The 18,953-nt window shown below is 44.9% G+C and overlaps 1 protein-coding gene across 1 annotated transcript in view; it reads right to left on the reverse strand.

The window, feature by feature from the left end:
- Positions 1-425: 425 nt before the first annotated feature.
- Positions 426-18,953, reverse strand: part of LOC144498780 (potassium voltage-gated channel subfamily KQT member 1) — a 709,444-nt gene continuing 690,916 nt past the window's right edge. Inside the window, exon 16 of the mRNA XM_078220448.1 lies at positions 426-3,057. Coding sequence (XP_078076574.1) covers positions 2,863-3,057 — 195 coding nt within the window. The 3' untranslated portion in view covers positions 426-2,862. The remainder of the gene's footprint in view (positions 3,058-18,953) is intronic.

Consider the following 18,953-nt stretch of genomic DNA (forward strand, 5'->3'; position numbering starts at 1 on the left):
ACACTCCCCCAGAGTCCAACGCGATAAAGGCACAGATGATGGAAAGTGTGTTGGGTGACATGTCGCTATGATTCGCATCTCACTTTCTTACATCTGCCAATTTGAGTAGGTTATTATATGCCTGACTTCTGCCAGAAGTGTAGGTTAGCCAACTCTGATTAAATATATTTCTGGAAGATTCATCACATGACTTGCCCCCAAGCTCCAGCCATTAGTCGCCCAACACATCCATCCTTGTGACGTACTGTCTTCCAACACCAATTGGAAAGCAAGAAGACTCATTGCCCAATTGGATAATGCTTGACTCTCAGCCAAACAGCCCCCTCCCCCACCCCCGCTCCATTTCTGTTATTTTTATATCTGGTAAAAAGAAGAAAATGACAAAAAATATATAATTTTAATGCCCTGATGTCTTTTCTTCAGCATTGGATATGGCAATGTCTAAATTCGTGGAGACTCCAGGCTAATCTTGGAGGGTTGGCGACCTTACAGAAGTGGCAGGATAAAAAGACACCAGAGAGGTGGCTACCAATGCAAATTCCAATGCATTCTTCAAGAGTTACACTGTGGAACCCAGCTGTAAGTTTTGCTTTAAGTCTCAACAAGCAATTTGACCGTGGAAGTGCATAACAATGGAGCTCGCTCCTGGTCTCACTGAGCCTCCTTCATGCCTGTGTGATCCCCAGCAGAGGCCAATAGCAAACGATCAGCAATCATGATGGATTTTCCACCACCCCCGTTCCTCGCTCAGAGGCACTGAAGAAAACTCTCACACCCCTACCTGCTGTCCCCTGTTGAAGGCCAACGCCGATCTTCATGCACAGCCTGACTCAGTACCATACCACCTGTATGCCATGGGGATTAAGTCCAACTGCAGTGGGGGAGAGGGCACCAAATGGGCAGGAGCCAACTGCCGCCGATTACCCTTTCTGCTCATTCTTCCTTTCCACTGACTCAACGGGACAAGGTTTTTGAGTTCCGCTGAAAGGGAGATTCTGTTTATCTCTCCACAGATGATGTCAGACATACTGAGTACTTGCAGAATTTTCTCTTTTTATTTGAGGGAAAGTGTTTATAACAGGTAGCCTCTTTTACCACCTGCTTTACATCTCACCCACCAATTGAATTTTACCTGCTGTGTAAGATCCCGTGCTCCCCGACTGGGCTCATCGTCTGATTGGTTGCTGCCATGTCATAAATGTGAGTCCTATAGCCTGGCATCACACACCAGATTGGTGGCTGGTAAATCAGCTTCTGGGCCTTTTAAATCTTATCGGATCCATTTGGCTGGTTAGGGTCACAAACCTCAGATTTGGATATCCAGCACCCGAGTACATCGGGAATGGCTAATAGATTCTACCTTAGGCATTTCTCACCTCCCCTACCGGCAGAGAGGGTGGGCAACTGATCTGCCTATTTGCTAACTGAGCCATAAACATGAAAACGATCCCTGAGGTTTGAAGCTTATGAACGTTTCTTCATGTCTTTGTCCCCCATTCCATCACAGTACCTAACAATAACTACACTGCGGCCAGATGAAGACTGCAAGGATTAGCCAGAGGAAAAGTAGATGAGGTTGGGGTGGTGGTATTTGGAGAGGTGGGGTGGGGGGAGCTTTAATTCCATACAGTAGTGTAAAACAAGCAATATTGAATAGACTTGGCTTACATCACTCCACGGGGGCTGTTAGAATTGAGAGGGATGCAAAATGTTACACACCAGTGCACAAAGTCAACATTTCCTCAGTGATTTTCCTTTAAATCATGCAAGAAGTCATCATCTGAACACACAACAAAGTTGCACTTCATTCATGGAGGGAAGACAAATATTATTTGCTGTACAATGTTGGACTGCCAACCCTGAGAAGCATTGGAAAGGGAACCCAAACAGGCCCTGGCTGCCACATACTCATGACCTACTTGTCAGTTGCCAAGTGACTGCAGAGGCATCATGAACACTGCCACTGTCTGCTAAAAGGAGAAGTGTGGCTTAGCCTGTATCAGTCCACTCGCCTGAAGACATCCAAAAATAGAATGGGGAAGGGAAACCAAGTACAACAATCTGAGTGAACCCAAGTGTGGAGGACTTCAGCTTCTGAGAAAATGCACACATCCCGGTCCTGAAGGAAACACCAATCCTGCCTGCTTGGAATGAACTGGGATAAAAGATTTTAAGAAGAACGTCAGCAGACAAGTACCCATCGTAGCTGGGTAATTTAGCCCACATCGATCTGGCCTACACGTCACTCTGTCTGGTTAATAAACCTGCGCATGGGACGGGCATGAAAAAGAGATGGGACATTTTCACAATTAAATACATCTTAGGCTGCCACTGAGAGAGTGGGAGAAGAGTGCACGCATTACACTGGCACTGAACCTCATGCTTCTTTCCTCGATCATACAACACATTGATTTTTTTTTTGCAATTTAAACCTCATGTCTATTCTACAAAGGATTACAATTTGCCTTAATGTTGTGTGCTATTCGTCTTTTCCTCTTAGCTTACAGGCTGCCTAAGCATTGTCTTCACTTTTGCCTAAACGAATGATCAGAGGAGAGTTTTGAAATGCGGTCCAGGTGATTTCCGAGCCTCGGCAGAGTGGTACGAAGAACTCTCTCTCTCTCTCTGCGAAATTGATCATCTCCGCAAACCGGAATTGGAAGGGATGCTTAGGCCAAGAAAACATGAACAGGCGAATGGTGACTGCTTTCAAGTTTCAGTAAATTGTCAGCCCCCTCCCCAACCCCCGAGGTTTGTGCCAGTTAGGTGCGCAACCTTGAGGCTTATCTTACAACATCCAACAGGTCTCTTGTAATCTCTTGAATGCTACTAAATGTTATAAAAAAAGTAGAGGGTGGGCGATCAGGCCACGTTGTCTTGGTCTTTCCTGTGCACGGTCAGCTGCTCGTAGCTGGGTAAGGAGCTGTGAGTTGACGCAATAGCTTGTATAATGGTTCCCTCTGCCTGAGCCTCTACCTGTGGGTGTCCCTGCTGGTTGGCAACCAGACGCTGTAGCATATCTGTGATGGTGTTCAACTTCTGATCCATGTCCACAACCTGGTTGAGAAAGGAAACACAATCATTCAGTACAAATGAAGAGTTGCAGAAACAGAAAGAACATATTTGGAATTAGCTGGCATTAATCATCACTCCAGTGCTTGCATATTTATTTCGAGAAGAGGGAGACAAAGGGCGGGATTTCCTGTCCTTCCCACCGGTGGGATCTTTCAGTCCCACTGAAGGTGATGGTGTCTCGTACCCCCTCCCAGACTAGATCTGACGCTTCATCTGAGCCAAAAGGCCAAGATGGTTTTGAAAAACTGCTTCATTTTACCTCATTGGCTACCCTGATCCTTTACTCTTTTTTTTAAAGCTTATTAGTGTCACAAGTAGGCTTACATTAACATTGCGATGAAGTTACTGTGAAAATCCCCTAGTTGCCACACTCTGGCACCTGTTCGGGTACACTGAGGAAGAATTTAGCATGGCCAATGCACCCAACCAGCAAGTCTTTCGGATTGTGGGAAGAAACCGGAGCACTTGGAGGAAATCCATGGAGACATGGGGAGAACGTGCAGACTCCGCACAGACAGTGACCCAAGCCGGGAATCGAACCACTGCGCCACCGTGAAACCACCATCGCAGGCGTCGGCAGACCTCAAGTGCAATGGGCTAGCCTAGTCCCCTGCCTGATCAAGGCTTCATCCTTGCCAGGTAACACTTAGCTTTCAAACAACACTACTCGAACAATTATCTGGATCATTAATCTACTGTCAATTCTGGGACAAGGCTGTTGTGTTTACCTACCTTGAGAAAACAATACACTTTAAAAAACATAAATGACTGTGAAGTATTTTTTTAATGTTCCTATGGATGTGGAAAGGTACCAAATAAATGTAAATCCTTTCTTTAGTGGTTTCTTAAGTGGTGGTCATGTGGCAAGGCAGTGCGATTGCCATGGTACTGGAGGAAGAGGTAAGCAATGTTCCAGAGCGATACCAATCTGCAGGAGTGCGAAACTCAGATAAGAATGCCCCCATGAAAGGAAGTCTCTCAGCAGCTGCCTCGGCATTATATGTGGAGAGTTAAATATAGCCAGAGACAGATCCTTCAGATTATACTGTTCAGGTACAGGACAAGGCACCCAGACTCTGAGAAAAGGAAATCCATCTAAAAAGGCAGCTGCCATGTGTTTACTCAGATGCAGACACTACAGGACGACAAGCATTTGACGACATTAGACTGAGACAATGTGGCAATGAATTGTGAGCAGCACATTACAACTAATACAGAGGAGCACCGGAGTGGGATACGAGTAGATTTGGCTCAAACAATGTAGTGAGCACATTGCCATCAGCTGCCTAGGCCTTAGGTTCTGCACTTCCCTTGCTAAAGCTCTCTATCTCCCTACCACCATTAAGACTCTCTTTAAAACTGACTGCGTTGCCAAGCTTTTGGTCACCTATCTGAATATCTCTTCAGTGTCAAATTTTGTTTGCTAACACTCTTGTGAAGCACCTTGCTATGGTTCACTCTGTTAAAGCACTACATAAAGGCAAGCTGCTGCTGTACATTAAACACCAAAATAAAGCTACAATGGATTGACTTGAGTATTTTTTAAAATTCTCATTAGGGTCAAACCGTTTTCTGTTGATCTTCCCAGCATATCTAAAAACTACAGATAGCAACACATTCCCCCTTCCTCAAAACCCAGTTTCTTACCCCCTGTAACCTGCCCAGGTAATTTATTTTGCTTACAGAAAATAGGTTTTATGCAAACAAGAGTGTGAATAGGCAGGCAATTTTGCAGCACTGGAGGTGGGGGAGTCAGCATTGTTTGGCCAGGTGTACCAGAGGGATTAGCATTCTGCCTCTGTTGCAGGCCAATGCTTGCAAACTACTTTAATTACCAGCTAAACTGGGGCCTGGGACCAGGTGCAAATCCTTATCCTGCTGCTTTCTTTTGAATAACAGGCTGTCATGTACGAACTGTCAACAGTTTAATGTTGATATTTTATGTCGATGCTGTAATGGGAATTGTGTGAAAACGGGATCCCTAACTTTACTGGTCACACTAGGGATTGTTGCTTCAGTGAGTGACTTTCTGATCGGGAATCTTGCTAATGGTGCAATTGAATGGGGACGGAAGGACTACTTGCAGTTTCAAGCTATTGAAATCAACGGGGAGTGTGCCTACAATTTCCCAATCTGGAATATCAATGGGTGTGACTTTCCACTGCAGTCTTGCAAAATTCAACTCAGAGTCGACCAAGCTCCCTAAACACTAATATTCTCTCCCTATTGATAGTCCTGGTTCCAGTTGTCACATATGGAATACTACAATTAGCTTTAAGACTCTTGAATCGGAAAGGGAAAGTGGTGCAGGGTTTCTCACTCCTTATTGCACTCCAGTATATCCTGCTGGTAGTGTGCCCATGTGGGCATTAGGTGAGGGCAAGGCTGAACTAAGTGTCATGCCCGTGTTGTTGAATTGCTGGTTAATGCTCTGTCAAAGTGAATGATGAAGAATAGCTGGTTGGGCAAAAGGCCTGAGGGTGACTAGTGACCGCCCCCCCCCCCCCTCTCCCCCATTACCCTGTATTATGTACCCCTTCATCAAATCAAACCAAGCATCACTGACAGCAGAGGAAGGCAAAGGAGATACGATAGTGACTTTTAAGGGGCGTCTTGACAAATACATGAATAGAATGGGAATTGAGGGATATGGTCCCCAGAAGGGTAGGGGGTTTTAGTTCAGTCAGGCAGCATGACCGGTGCAGGCTTAGAGGGCTGAAGGGCCTGTTCCTGTGCTGTAATTTTCTTTGAGATAACTGAGGAAAGATAAAACTCTATAATGGCATCTTTCATCAGGACATCCCAAAGTGTTTTAGTCATTTTAGTTAGTTTTAATATAGGAAACACAGATGTTAATTTGCACACAGGTAGATCCTGTTCTTACTGGTGTTGGTTGAGGGATAAATCTTGGCTTGGGCCCTGGAGCAAACTCCTGTCTTCTTCTTCAGTTAGGGTGGCACAGTGGTCAGCACTGCTGTCTCACAGTGCCAGGGACCCGTGTTTAATTCTGGCCTTGGGTGACCATATGGAGTCTGCATGTTCTCCCCATGTCTGCATGAGTTTCCTCCAGGTGCTCCGGTTTCCTCCTATGTGCTGGTCAGGTGGATTGGCCTCGCTAAGTTGCCCCTTATTATTCCAAGATGTGTAGGTTAGGGGGATTAGTGGGGTAAATATGTGGGGTTACCGGGATAGGATGAGGAAGAGGGCCTAGGTAAGATCCTCAGTCAGAGTCAGTGCAGACTCAATGGGCTGAATAGCCTCCTTCTGCACTGTGGGGATTCTATGATAATATTGTGCCATGGAAACTTTCATATTTGCAGGAAAGATTACTAGACAGCTCGTGAGTATAGTCCAACGTGCAGGATTTTTGAATGAGACTTTAGACTGGAAGAATAAGTCAGAAAATGAACTATTAAAATAATTCTTCTGCACCCTATTGACAAATGCATCTCAGGATGTTGCAAAGTGCCTTATCGCCAATAAAGTACATTTGAATTGTAGCCAGTGTTATCATGTTGGAATAGGTGTCCAGTTTCTTGTGTGCAGCCAGGTTCCACACACAGGAACGTAATGATGACCAGGTAATCTGACTTTCAGTGCTTTTGATTAAGAGATAAACATCGACCAGGACACTGGAGGAAAACATCCCCTCACATAGTGATTCCCTGAATAAATGACTTTGTGAGAGGGAGCCTTGCTAACTGTCTCTACATATCTTTTACATCCACCGGACCATAAGACCCCAGTAAGATGTGTAGGAGCAGAAATGGGCCATTTGGTCCGTCGCGTCTGCTCCGCCATTTAATAAAATCATGACGGTTTTGATATGATAATCCTCAACTCCATTTTCCTGCCTTATACCCATAACTCTTGATTCCCTAACTGATTAAAAATCGGTCCCTCTCAGCTTTGAACATAGCTAAAGACCCTGCCTCCACAGCGGTAAAGAATCCCATACATTCACCACCCTCCGAGGGAAGGAGTTCTTCCTCATCCCTGTCTTAAACTGTTGACCCCCTTATACTCTCTGGTCCTCGACTCTCCCACAAGGGGAAACAACCACCCAGCAACAGGACAGGATAACTGACAGTGCAGCACTCCTCCAATACTGCACTGGAGAGTCATCCTAGATTATGTCGCTGGAGCTGGATTTGAACCCACAGCCTTCAGACTCAGAGGCAAGGGTGTCTTGGATTTCAGAGTCAGCCCTGAAAAGGAACATTCAGCCTGTGCCCATGGGTCTGATTCTGCTCCTTTCCCGACTTGCATCTCAGATTTCATTAGACTGAGCTGTGAGTCATTGGAATGCTCAAACACTACAGGTTCAGACTCTTCTGCTGTTGAATTTTATGCTTATTGGTAACTTCTTTATCTACTCAGATCAGCAGACTACTGCTTACCACATTCACAATAGACATTATTCACACTGGCACGGCATTAGCACTGCTGCCTCACAGCGCCAGGGACCTAGGTTCGATTCCCGGCTTGGGTCACTGTCTGTGTGGAGTTTGCGCATCCTCCCCTTGTCCGCGTGGGTTTCCTCCGGGTGCTCCGGTTTCCTCCCACTGTCCAGAGATGTGTAGGTTAGGTGCCCCTTAGTGTCCCGGGACTCTCCCACAAGGGGAAACGGCCACTCAGCAACAGAACAGGTTAGAGGGATTAGCGGGTTAAATATGTGGGGTTACGGGGATAGGGCGTAGGTGGGATTGTTGTCAGTACAGACTCAATGGGCTGAATGGCCTCCTTCTGCACTGTGGGATTTTGATGATTCTATGATATATAATGCAGACTAATGTTTGCATTCCAGCCACCATGGCGCCAATTTTCCTGTTCCTAACCCCAGTTCCTGGGTATCACAGGAGGAAGAATAGATCGGGATCAATTATACCAGGTCTTCACCTCTTAAGTGCATGCCTTGATGTAGCAACTTCTCATCCAAATCAGAAGATTGTGGCTAAAATTACACTCCAGAAACCTGAGCACACACTCTTGGATAATAAAACTTGCATTTAAATATTGCTCTCATCGTAGTAAAACATCCTAAGGCACTTCATAGAAGTGTTGTCAAACAAAATTTGAGACTGAAATCCACTAAAGGTCCTGAGACAGCACCTTCCAAACCTACGACCACTTCCATCTAGAAGGACAAGAGCAGCAGATACCTGGGAACACCATCCCCTGCAAGTTCCCCTCCAAGTCACTCACCACCCTGACTTGGAAATATATTGCCGTTCCTTCACAGTCATTGGGTCAAAATCCTGGAATTCCCTCCCTAATGGCATTGTGGGTCAACCCACAGCACGTGAACTGCAGCGATTCAAGAAGGCAGCTCACCACCACCTTCTCGAGGGCAACTAGGGATGGGCAATAAATGCTGGCCAGCCAGTGACGCCCATGTCCCACAAATGAAATTTTAAAATCTGAGCCATAAAAGGAGATACTAGGGCAGATGACCAAAGGTATGGTTGAGGAGGTAGGTTTTCAGGAGCATCTTAAAGGTGAAGAGAGAAGCAGAGGACCAGAGAGGGTTAGTTTAAAGTTTATTTATTAGTGTCACAAGTAGGCTTACATTAACACTGCAATGAGGTTACTGTGAAAATCCCCTAGTCGCCACACTCTGGCACCTGTTTGGGTACACTGAGGGGAAATTTAGCATGGTCAATCCACCTAACCAGCACGTCTTTCAGACAGTGGGAGGAAACTGGAGCACCCGGAGGAAATCCAGGCAAACACAGGGAGAACATGCAGATTCCGCATAGACAGTGACACAAGCTGGGAATAGAACCCAGGTCCCTGGTGTTGTAAGGCAGCAGTGCTAACAACTGTGCCACCCAGGTTAGGGAGGGAATTCCAGAGCTTAGGGTCTAGGCAGCTGAAGACATGTCCAACAATGGAAGGGCAATTAAAATCAGGGATGCATGATGAGCCAGAGAATTGCAGGCACCCTGGAAGGGTCTGGGGCTGGACGAGGATGCAGAGACAGGGAGGGATGAAGCCATGGAGGGATTAGATAGCAAGGGTTGGAATTTTAAAATACAGGGGGTTGGGGGGGGGGCGATTCTCCCAGCCCACTGCGGGAAACATAAGCGGAGGCCATGTAGCAGGCTTCCTGCTGGGCGCCACAGCTTCCACACCACAGCCTGGCCACCTGGTTTCCAGCTTCATCAGCTCCACACCAGAAATCTGCACTGAGCTGATTTAAATATTTCAATTGATATTTCAATCTCATTAGTGGGCTCAGGGCAGAGGTTTTGGGGTCCGCTAGCCTCTCCCCCCTGGTGCTAGGAGTGTTTCACTCCAGCAGGGTTTACAACAGCTGTCCACTAACGGAGAGCTGGCGGCCCGATTCCGCTAGAGGGCCACGAGGAGGTCGAGTGTAAGGGGAGGGAGTACCCCTGGGCATTGGCAGTTCCAGCCTGGCCCCCTGGCACTGCCCAAGGGGCAAAGTGGCAATGTCCAGGGGGCACCTTGGCATGCAAAGCAGGCATCGGGCAGTGCTAAGAGGCGGGCCCTAAGGAGGGCGATCGCTGGGTATGGGGGTCCCGCTGCCACTCTGCAGTGGGGATTGTGACAGAGGGACGGTAGACAGCAATTGGGGCTAGCCATCGGGGCGGGGGAGGGAGGGAGGGTCTGCCAGCCAGGTGGTTCGGGACTACAGGGATGGAGGGTGTGGGGGGTAGGTGGTGTTGGGGAGATCAGGACTGCCCGGTTGGGGGGAGGGAGGGGAGAAGAGATCGAGGCAAGCGATCGGGAGGGGTCGCACAGCCAGCGATGTGGGGGGTCGCGGGGCTGGCCAGCGACCGGGAGTCCAATCTCGATGCTCACCGATTGGCGAATGCGCAGAGGCCCACTCAGCGCTATGCTGACAGCCTCTCGGGTGGGAATACATCCTGCCCTGGGATTTTTATCGAGATTCACGCTAGTGCGCTCCGCAGTGCACAGAGCATGGGAGATTCATTTTGAAAATCCCGCTGAAAAAACTAGCAGGATTTACTCCAGGCAAATTCAACACTTAGAATTTTTTGGGGAGAATTCCGGCCCAGATTTGCTCAAAGGAAAAGCAATTTAGGACACTACCATGGGGATAATAGGTGAATGGGATGTTGGTTAAGACGTGGATTGAAAGGTTCAGCTTGAGCTGAGAGAGGTATTCAGAAGTGCGGGTTCACTTTTCTTGATTAAAATAGCAGGAAAAGGAATCTAATGTGATCCATTTATTTTGCTAATCAAATCCGTTCTTGTCACAGATAATGCATTTGGAGCCAAAATGTTCCATTTAATAATTTACGTTGTGCAGTTAGGAGAATCAATTTCCAATTTGCCACACTCCATTCATCATTTAAAATATGCTAGACATAGCCAATCTCACATCAATGGCTGTTTATATAAATGCACACCACTGGCATGAATCTTTGTCCATTGGCAGTGCACATCAGGAAGCTTCTGGCACCCACTTTGTGGGCGGCATTTTCCAGCCCACCCCACAACATGTTTTCCAGTGGTGGAGGTGCCTCGCCATTGGCCGCCAGCGGGATCTTCCAGTCCCGCCGAAGTCCATGGCATTGTGTGGAGCTCGCCCATTCTGCCAGTCACGGGAATTGTAGCGGACGAGGGACGGACCATGCAAAGGTCTGTTGATCTCGGGGTGGGATTTTCAGGTTTTGGGGTGAGCACAGCTGGAAAATCCCACCCATGGAGTAGCACAGCGAATAAAACCCATAGAAACTAGTGCCGTTTCAGCATAGATCTGAGAAATGAAATATACAAGTCTCATCTTTCTCGATATGTAGAGACCAAAACTAAGAACAGTACAGTATGAGTGGCCCCACTGAAGGATGGGACACCTTTCACATATCACTTCCTTTACTAAAAGGTGCCATGTAAATGACTGCCTTCAATCTCAACATTCAAGATTTTCTGACCATTCTCTCAACTCTGCTATCTTCTTGCCTCTTGGTGATAAAAATTATTAAAAATTAAATCCACCAGCTTCCTGTCCTGGGGTACCATTGCCATTTGAAAATAGTCCAATGTCTCTCAGTAGCCTCTCAGTGTCCTTGAATCACTGAAAGAAAGCTTTCTTCTTCAGTTTCTCTGCTGCGTATCCCTCTCATTTTCCCTCTTTTTCATCACATATCAGTTGCTCCACCTGATTTTAAAGTTCTCTTCTTGCTATTCCTTTCTTTGACAATCATAATTTTAGGCACCTTTTGTCTTCCCTTTTCATCCATATCAGCTTTCCTTCCATTTTTTGGTTCTCGGCCTTTTTCCTGGGATAAACAGCTGACTTTGTGACACAAAAACTATGGGCGTGTTTTCCAGCAGTGGAGGTGGTTCGCCATTGGCTGCTGGTCAGCTGTTCCAGTCCCGCCGATGCCTACGGTGTTTTGCATGGCTCGCCCATCCTGCCGCGTGGGGTCGCCTTCAGCGGGACTGGAAGATCCCGCCACCGGGAAAGGACAGAAAATCCTGCCTTTTCAGTTGCTGGTTATTCATTTGAATTCAGTTACTGAGCATAAATTGTTTTTAAAAAGGAAAAAAAAATCGCAGCTCAGATTTCAGTTCTGTGGTTGTTTTGCTACATACATTACAAGGTTAGTTCAGGTTAGGTTTTTGAACAGGCTTGTGGGGAGGAACTAGGCTATAGAGTCATAGAGGTTTATAGCATGGAAACAGGCCCTTGGGGCCAACGTGTCCATGCTGCCCAGTTTTTGGCGAGTCCCAATTGCCTGCATTTGGCCCATATCCCTCTTTACCAATCTTACCCATGTCACTGTCTAAATGCTTTTTAAAAGACAAAATTATACCCGCCTCTACTTCTACCTCTGGCAGCTCGTTCCAGACACTCACCACCCTCTGTGTGAAAAAATCACCCCTCTGGACCCTTTTGTATCTTACCCTCTCACCTTAAACCTATGTCGTCTAGTTTTAGACTCCCCCACCATTGGGAAAAGATGTTGACTATCTACCTTATCTATGCCCTCATTATTTTATAGACCTCTGTAAGATCATCCCTCAGCCTCCTATGCTCCGGGGAAAAAAGTTCCAGTCTATTCAGCCTCTCCTTATAACCCAAAAAATCGCAGCTCAGATTTCAGTTCTGTGGTTGTTTTGCTACATACATTACAAGGTTAGTTCAGGTTAGGTTTTTGAACAGGCGTGTGGGGAGGAACTAGGCTATAGAGTCATAGAGGTTTATAGCGTGGAAACAGGCCCTTGGGGCCAACTTGTCCATGCTGCAAGTTTTTAGCTAGTTATAACTTCAAGTCCTGATAGCATCCTAGCAAATCTTTCCTGCACTCTCTCTAGTTTAATAATATCCTTTCTATAATAGGATGACCAGAACTGCACACAGTATTCCAAGTGTGGCCTTACCAATGTCTTGTACGACTTCAACAAGATGTCCTAACTGTATTCAATGCTCTGACCAATGAAAACAGGAATGCCGAATGCCTTCGTCACCACCCTATCCACCTGTGACTTCACTTTCAAGGAGCTATGAACCTGTAACTCTAGATCTCTTTGTTCTATAACTCTTCACAATGCCCTGCCATTAAGTGAGTAAGTCCTGCCCTGTTTCGATCTACCAAAATGCATCACCTCACATTTATTTAAATTAAACTCCATCTGCCATTCATCAGCCCACTGGCCTAATCCCGTTGCAATCCTAGATAACCTTCTTCACTGTCCACTATGCCATCAATCTTGATGTCATCTGCAAACTTAGTAACCATGCCTTCTAAATTCTCATCCAAATCATTAATATAAATGACAAATAACAGTGGATCCAACACCGATCCCTGGGGCACACTGCTGGTCACAGGCCTCCAGTTTGAAAAACAACCCTCTACAACCACCCTCTGTCTTCTGTCATCAAGCCAATTTTGTATCCAATTGGCTACTTCACCCTGGATTCTGAGAGATTTCACCTTATGCAACAACCTACCGTGCAGTACCCTGTCAATGGCCTTGCTGAAGTCCATGTAGACAACATCAACTGCACTGCCCTCATCTACCCTCTTGGTTACCCCTTCAAAAAACTCAATCAAATTCGTGAGACATGATTTTCCACTCACAAAGCCATGCTGACTGTCCCGAATCAGTCCTTGCCTCTCTAAATGCCTGTAGAATCCTATTTCTCAGAATACCTTCGAACACTTACCCACTACAGACGTTAGGCTCACCGGTCTGTGGTTCCCAGGCTTTTCCTTGCAGCCCTTCTTAAACAAAGGCACAACATTTGCCACTCTCCAATCTTCAGGCACCTCACCTGTGGCTGTTGATGATTCAAATATCTCTGCGAGGGGACCATCAATTTCCTCCCTAGCCTCCCACAACATCCTGGGATACATTTCATCAGGTCACAGGGAGTTATCTACCTTGATGCACATTAAGATTCCCAGCACCTCCTTCTCTGTGTATGTACACTCCTCAAGACATCACTATTTATTTCCCAAGTTCCCTAACATCCATACCTTTTTCAACAGCAAGTACTGATGAGAAATATTAATTTAGGATCTCACCCATCTCTTATGGCTCCGCACATAGGTGACCCTGTTGATCCTTAAGAGGCCCTGTTCTCTCCCTAGTTACTCTTTTGCCCTTTATGTATTTTTAGAAGCTCGTTGGATTCTCCTTTGCCTTATCTGCCAAAGCAATCCCTTGTCCCCTTTTTGCTCTCCTGATTTATCTCTTTCTCTCTTCAGTCCATTGAATCTGCTCTGCCATTCAATGTGATCATAATTGATCTGCTCTAATAATCCTCAACTACATTTTTCTGCCTTATCCCCAGAATCCTTGATTCCCTTATTGATTAAAAACCTGTCTACCTCAGCCTTGAACATACTTAATGATCCAGCCACGGCAGCCCTCTGCAGTAAAGAATTCCACAGATTTACTACCCACTGAGAGAAGAAATTCCTCCTCATCTCCGTTTTAAGTGGCGACCCCTTACTCTGAGATGATGCCCTCTGATCCTAGACTCTCCCACAAGGGGAAACAACCTCTCAATATCTACCCTGTCAAGTCCCCTGAGAATCCTATATGTTTCAATACCATCTCATTCTTCTGAACTCCAATGATTACGAGCTCAACCTACTCAACCTCTCCTCATAAGAAAATCCCTCCATACCTGGGATCAACCTACTGAACCTTGTCTGGGCTGCCTCCAATGCCAGTATATCTCTCCTTAGATAAGGGGACCAAAATGGTTCACAGTATTCCAGGTGTGGTCTAACTAGTGCCTTGTACAGTTTTATCAAGACATCCCTATTTTTATACTCCATTCCCTTTGAAATAAAGGCCAATATTCCATTTGTCTTCCCTATTACTTGATGAACTTGAAGGCCAACTTTTTGTGATTAATGCACAAGAATGCCCAAAGCCTTCTGCCTTTTGCAGTCTTTCACCATTTAAATAATATTCAGCTCCTATATTCTTCCTACCATGTGCATAACTTCATATTTTCCTACATTATAATCCATTTGTCAAGGTTTTGCCCACTCTCTTGACCTGTCTATGTTCTCTGGAGACACTTTGTGCCATCTTCACCACTTGCCTTCCCACCTATTGTTGTGTGTTCCGCAAACTTGGGAATAGTGCATTCATTTCCCTTGTCTAATTATCTTAAATCTGTGTCTTCACATTTTCATTAGTGGGAACAGTTTCTCCTATCTATTCTGTCCAGGTCCCTCATGCCTCTGAATACACGGAAGTGAAAATCACCACGTTTCAACTTTTAATATATGAAAAATGTGCCATGGCTATCAAATCTGTAGTGTACTTTTAAGTCGGCATGGTCATCAGATGGAATGCTAGAAAACAAAATGTATTTATATACTACCTTTTATGACCTTTTATGAGCGGTACGGTGGTACAGTGGTTAGCACTGCTGCCTCACATTGCCAGGGGCCCGGATTCGATTCCCGGCTTGGGTCACTGAGTGGAATTTGCACGTTCTCCCTGTGTCTGCGCAGGTTTCCTCCGGGTGCTCCGGTTTCCTCCTACACTGCAAAGATGGGTGGGTTAGGTTGATGGGCCATGCTAAATTGACCCTAGTTTCAGGGGGATTAGCGGGGTAAATATGTGGGGTTATGGGGATAGGGTGGGGAATGTTGTTGGTGCAGACTCGATGGGCCGAATGGCCGCCTTCTGTACTGTAGGGATTCTATGATCCCAGGATGTCCGAAAATGTTTTAAAGCTACTAATGCATAGTCACTATTGTAAAGTACGTCTGTGAGTTCAAGATGGATATAATATTAGCAACATGATATAGCATGTGACGGCTTTATTAAAATGAGTGAAGGTTTATGCTGAATTCAATTTTACAGTCAAATTAAGTAGCAAGCCTTAAAGATTTAGCCAAATTCATGGGCTAATAAACAGAGTAGTCTTCACCTTTGCTGAATAGAGCACTCTTTCATTTGTCGTACATTGTATGTTACTGGAGTTTTGTAAACAGACCAGTTGTGATAAATATATATGTAAGCATGCAGAGGACAATCTGAACCTTGTAGAATGTTGTCCTTTCACAGACAGTCTTTGTTGATTTTTGAAGATTCCTTCCAGCAGAAAAGCATCTTCCAAATAATATCAAAAACTGCATTATACTATCAGCAAAAAAACATGGCAATCATATGCTGTTTACGAGGGCAAAGAACCAAAATGAGCTAGTTTCAGATGAATGCAGTGGCAAAAGTTAAAACTTGCCCTCACATCTGGCCTTAATCTCCCGCTATGCACCACCAAAGTTCTGAATTGGTGAACAATAATGCTCAGTAAGAAGTCTCACAACATCAGATTAAAGTCTAATAGGTTTATTTGGAAACATGAGCTTTCGGGGCACTGCTCCTTCATCAGGACTCACCTCGCGATTCCAAATAAATCTGTCGGACTTTTACCTGGTGTTGTGAGACTTCTTACTGTGCCCACCCCAGTCCAGCGGCGGCATCTCCACCTCAACAATAATGCTGGCAGCAACTTTAATGCCCATGCTGTTTGAATGCCACACATCCCACCATTCCCTATATCCAGTGCCATCTCCCTCAATACAAAGAACAAAACAGATTACTATATATCCAGGTTCTGGTGACAAATACAATGTAATGTCATTTTTCACTTGTTTTCCATTGATCTCCTGCTATACAGTGCAGCTATAATCAACGCGGGTATTACTGTAATACTATAAAGAATAACTGCTTTGCCTTCCTGAGGTCAATTAAAAGTTCATTGGTCTCAGGGAAAGAACAAACAAACTCACAACTTTTTATGGAATGGACTAGATTTCTGTGCCTTGTGGATATGGGAATGGGTTTGAGAATGTACAAAACTAACCCTAACCCTATTCCCCACTGTCATTTCCATGTGCTGGCGCAGATTTTGAAAACCCTAAAAAAAGCATTCTGCCTCCTTGGAGAGTTTGTCACCATTTGGGGAAGACGGCTGAGGACTTGGAAACATTCGGACAGGTAAGTGTTAATGTTCTGACAGCAGCTTCAAATGTCACTCATTTTGCTCTATTTGAATATAGCCTTTTAACATAAGCTGCCTTTTATCATAGAGCTATGTCCCAAAAAGGTAAAATGATCATTACATTGACCAGCATCATGCAAATGTTTAAGATGTATCAGAGTACTTTTCCCTTTGAAAAAAAGGAGGAGAAAAGCCTCTGCTGTAAATAATGGAAATTTCCAGAAATCAAGACAATCAATGTTTGGGCACTAATATCTTTGACAGTAATCACTGTAAATGTTTAAATATAGATTTTTGTCTAAGAGCAAAGTAAAGTTTATTTATTAGTCACAAGTAAGGCTTACATTAATACTGCAATGAAGTTACTGTGAAATTCCCTTAGTCGCTACGGCACCTGTTCGGGTCAATGCACCTAACCATCATATCCTTCAGACTGTGGGAGGAAACCGGAACACCCGGAGGAAACCCATGCAGACATGGGGAGAATGTGCAAACTCCACACAAACAGTGACCCAAGCTGGGAATCGAACCCGGGTCCCTGGTGCTGTGAGGCAGCAGTGCTAACCACTGTGCCACCGTGCCGCCCAGGTCACATGACTTGATCATGAGGTCATTGAGATGTTTCACAGGCTTCTGTCCTAGTCTTTCTTGCTGTTCCATGCAGCGAACATCTCTTTCAATAAACCTGTTGTGTGTTACTTTGAATCTACGCATGCAAACCACATCTTTTTTCTTTCTTGTGTAAAACCGCAACCCAGAACATAGTTAGGACATTACAAAAAAAGGCGATGAGTTGGGATTTTGTTTCATCGAGAACATCAAAGAAAAAATCCTAAATGGAAACAAAAACATTGTGGGTCCTTCAAATGTTAGAAGACTGGAGAAGATCAACAACAGGATTAAGGATTGAAGTGCCAGTGAAGGAAAACAAAATAAGAAAAAAAGGAAAAAAATAAAGATTGCTTTTCTTACCAGAAAAAAAATCATGTAGACTGTTCTGAGCTGCAGGATACACGCATATGTTGTAGTGTGGAGCAGCAGAGTGGGAGGCTAACCATACAGTTGAAAAAGGGTGGAAGCTCAGTGTGGTTTGAAAAGAAGAGGTTTTTCTGATCAGAGAAAGGTGATATTCCAGGCAGTATCTGGCATATTTGAAAAGAAAGGATGCTCTGCTGTACGGCCAGGGCTGATTGAAAAAAAATACAACAAGTCAACAGTCTCCAGGGTAAGAAGGCGTGTACTGGGGAGACAGTAAAAAATATAGACTGAGCAGTCTCAAGTTGCTAGTGCCTGAAAGAGAAATGACAGGTCAATTGGGAGCCCTGGGTCCTTTCAATGAAGTGAATGAATCATGGGGTTCCTTTGTAGAGCATTTTCAGTACTTTGTACAAGCAAATAAAATTGCAAACAAGTCACTCGTGCAAGCTTTTCTCAGTGCAATAGGAAGTAATACCTTCAATTTGCTCCAGAATTTGGTTCATTCAACAAAGCCAAAACTTACGATGACTTGACAAAGATCCTTGAAGAGCATTACTCTGCAAAGTCACTGATCATCGCAGAGTGGTTCAGGTTTCAAGGAATCAAGTGGAAGGTTTGCTCAGTTTGTGGCAACCTTTAAAACGGTTGGCACAACATTGTGACTTTGGTGAGTCATCAGAAGATACTTTTCAAAATCATCTAATTTGTGGTCACCAAAATGAGGTTATTCAAAGAAGATTGCTCTAGCTTTAAAGACAGCAGTAGAAATTGCAGTGTCGATGGAATTGGCTGCTAAAGAGGTTTCACAATTTGGTGCAGAAATGAAAATCGACAAGTTGGGAACTGCCCATAAGAAGTCAAAACAGCCACAAGCATGTCACAGATGTGCCAAAATGGGCCAATCAGCGAGTGAATGCTGGAGCAAGGATAGTCAATCCAAGAATTGTGGCAAAATGGGTCACACTGCAAAAACTTGTTGAACTAGACCAGCGTCCCCTGAGAAGAATATTCAGAAGAAGAATTTGGGTATCTTCAAGAAGAAGAACAAGTTGTACTTTATAAAAATAATTAATTTACAACATAGAAGAAAAGAATTACGACTGTGAAGCAGGTAGTGTCAAGGATTATGATGAAGAGCTCCAACTGAATGTCTTATGCATACAGGATGAATCACATGGATTCTGGCTGATTCCAAAATTAAGTGGTAAACCTCTTAGGATGGAGATTGATACTGGTGTATCTTTAATTCCTGAGACTACATACCGAAGCATCTTCCTTTAAAACTAGCTGATGTGATTTTAAGGAAATACACAGAAGCGATTGTGCCGTTAAAAGGTTACATCATGGCCAACGCAGAGTTGAGTTGCCTCTCCATGTGGTCCGTGGCAATTTTCCAGCTCTATTTGGGAGAATATAGTTGGAGAAGATA

Source organism: Mustelus asterias, chromosome 9, assembly GCF_964213995.1.
Source record: "Mustelus asterias chromosome 9, sMusAst1.hap1.1, whole genome shotgun sequence".
NCBI lineage: Eukaryota > Metazoa > Chordata > Chondrichthyes > Carcharhiniformes > Triakidae > Mustelus > Mustelus asterias.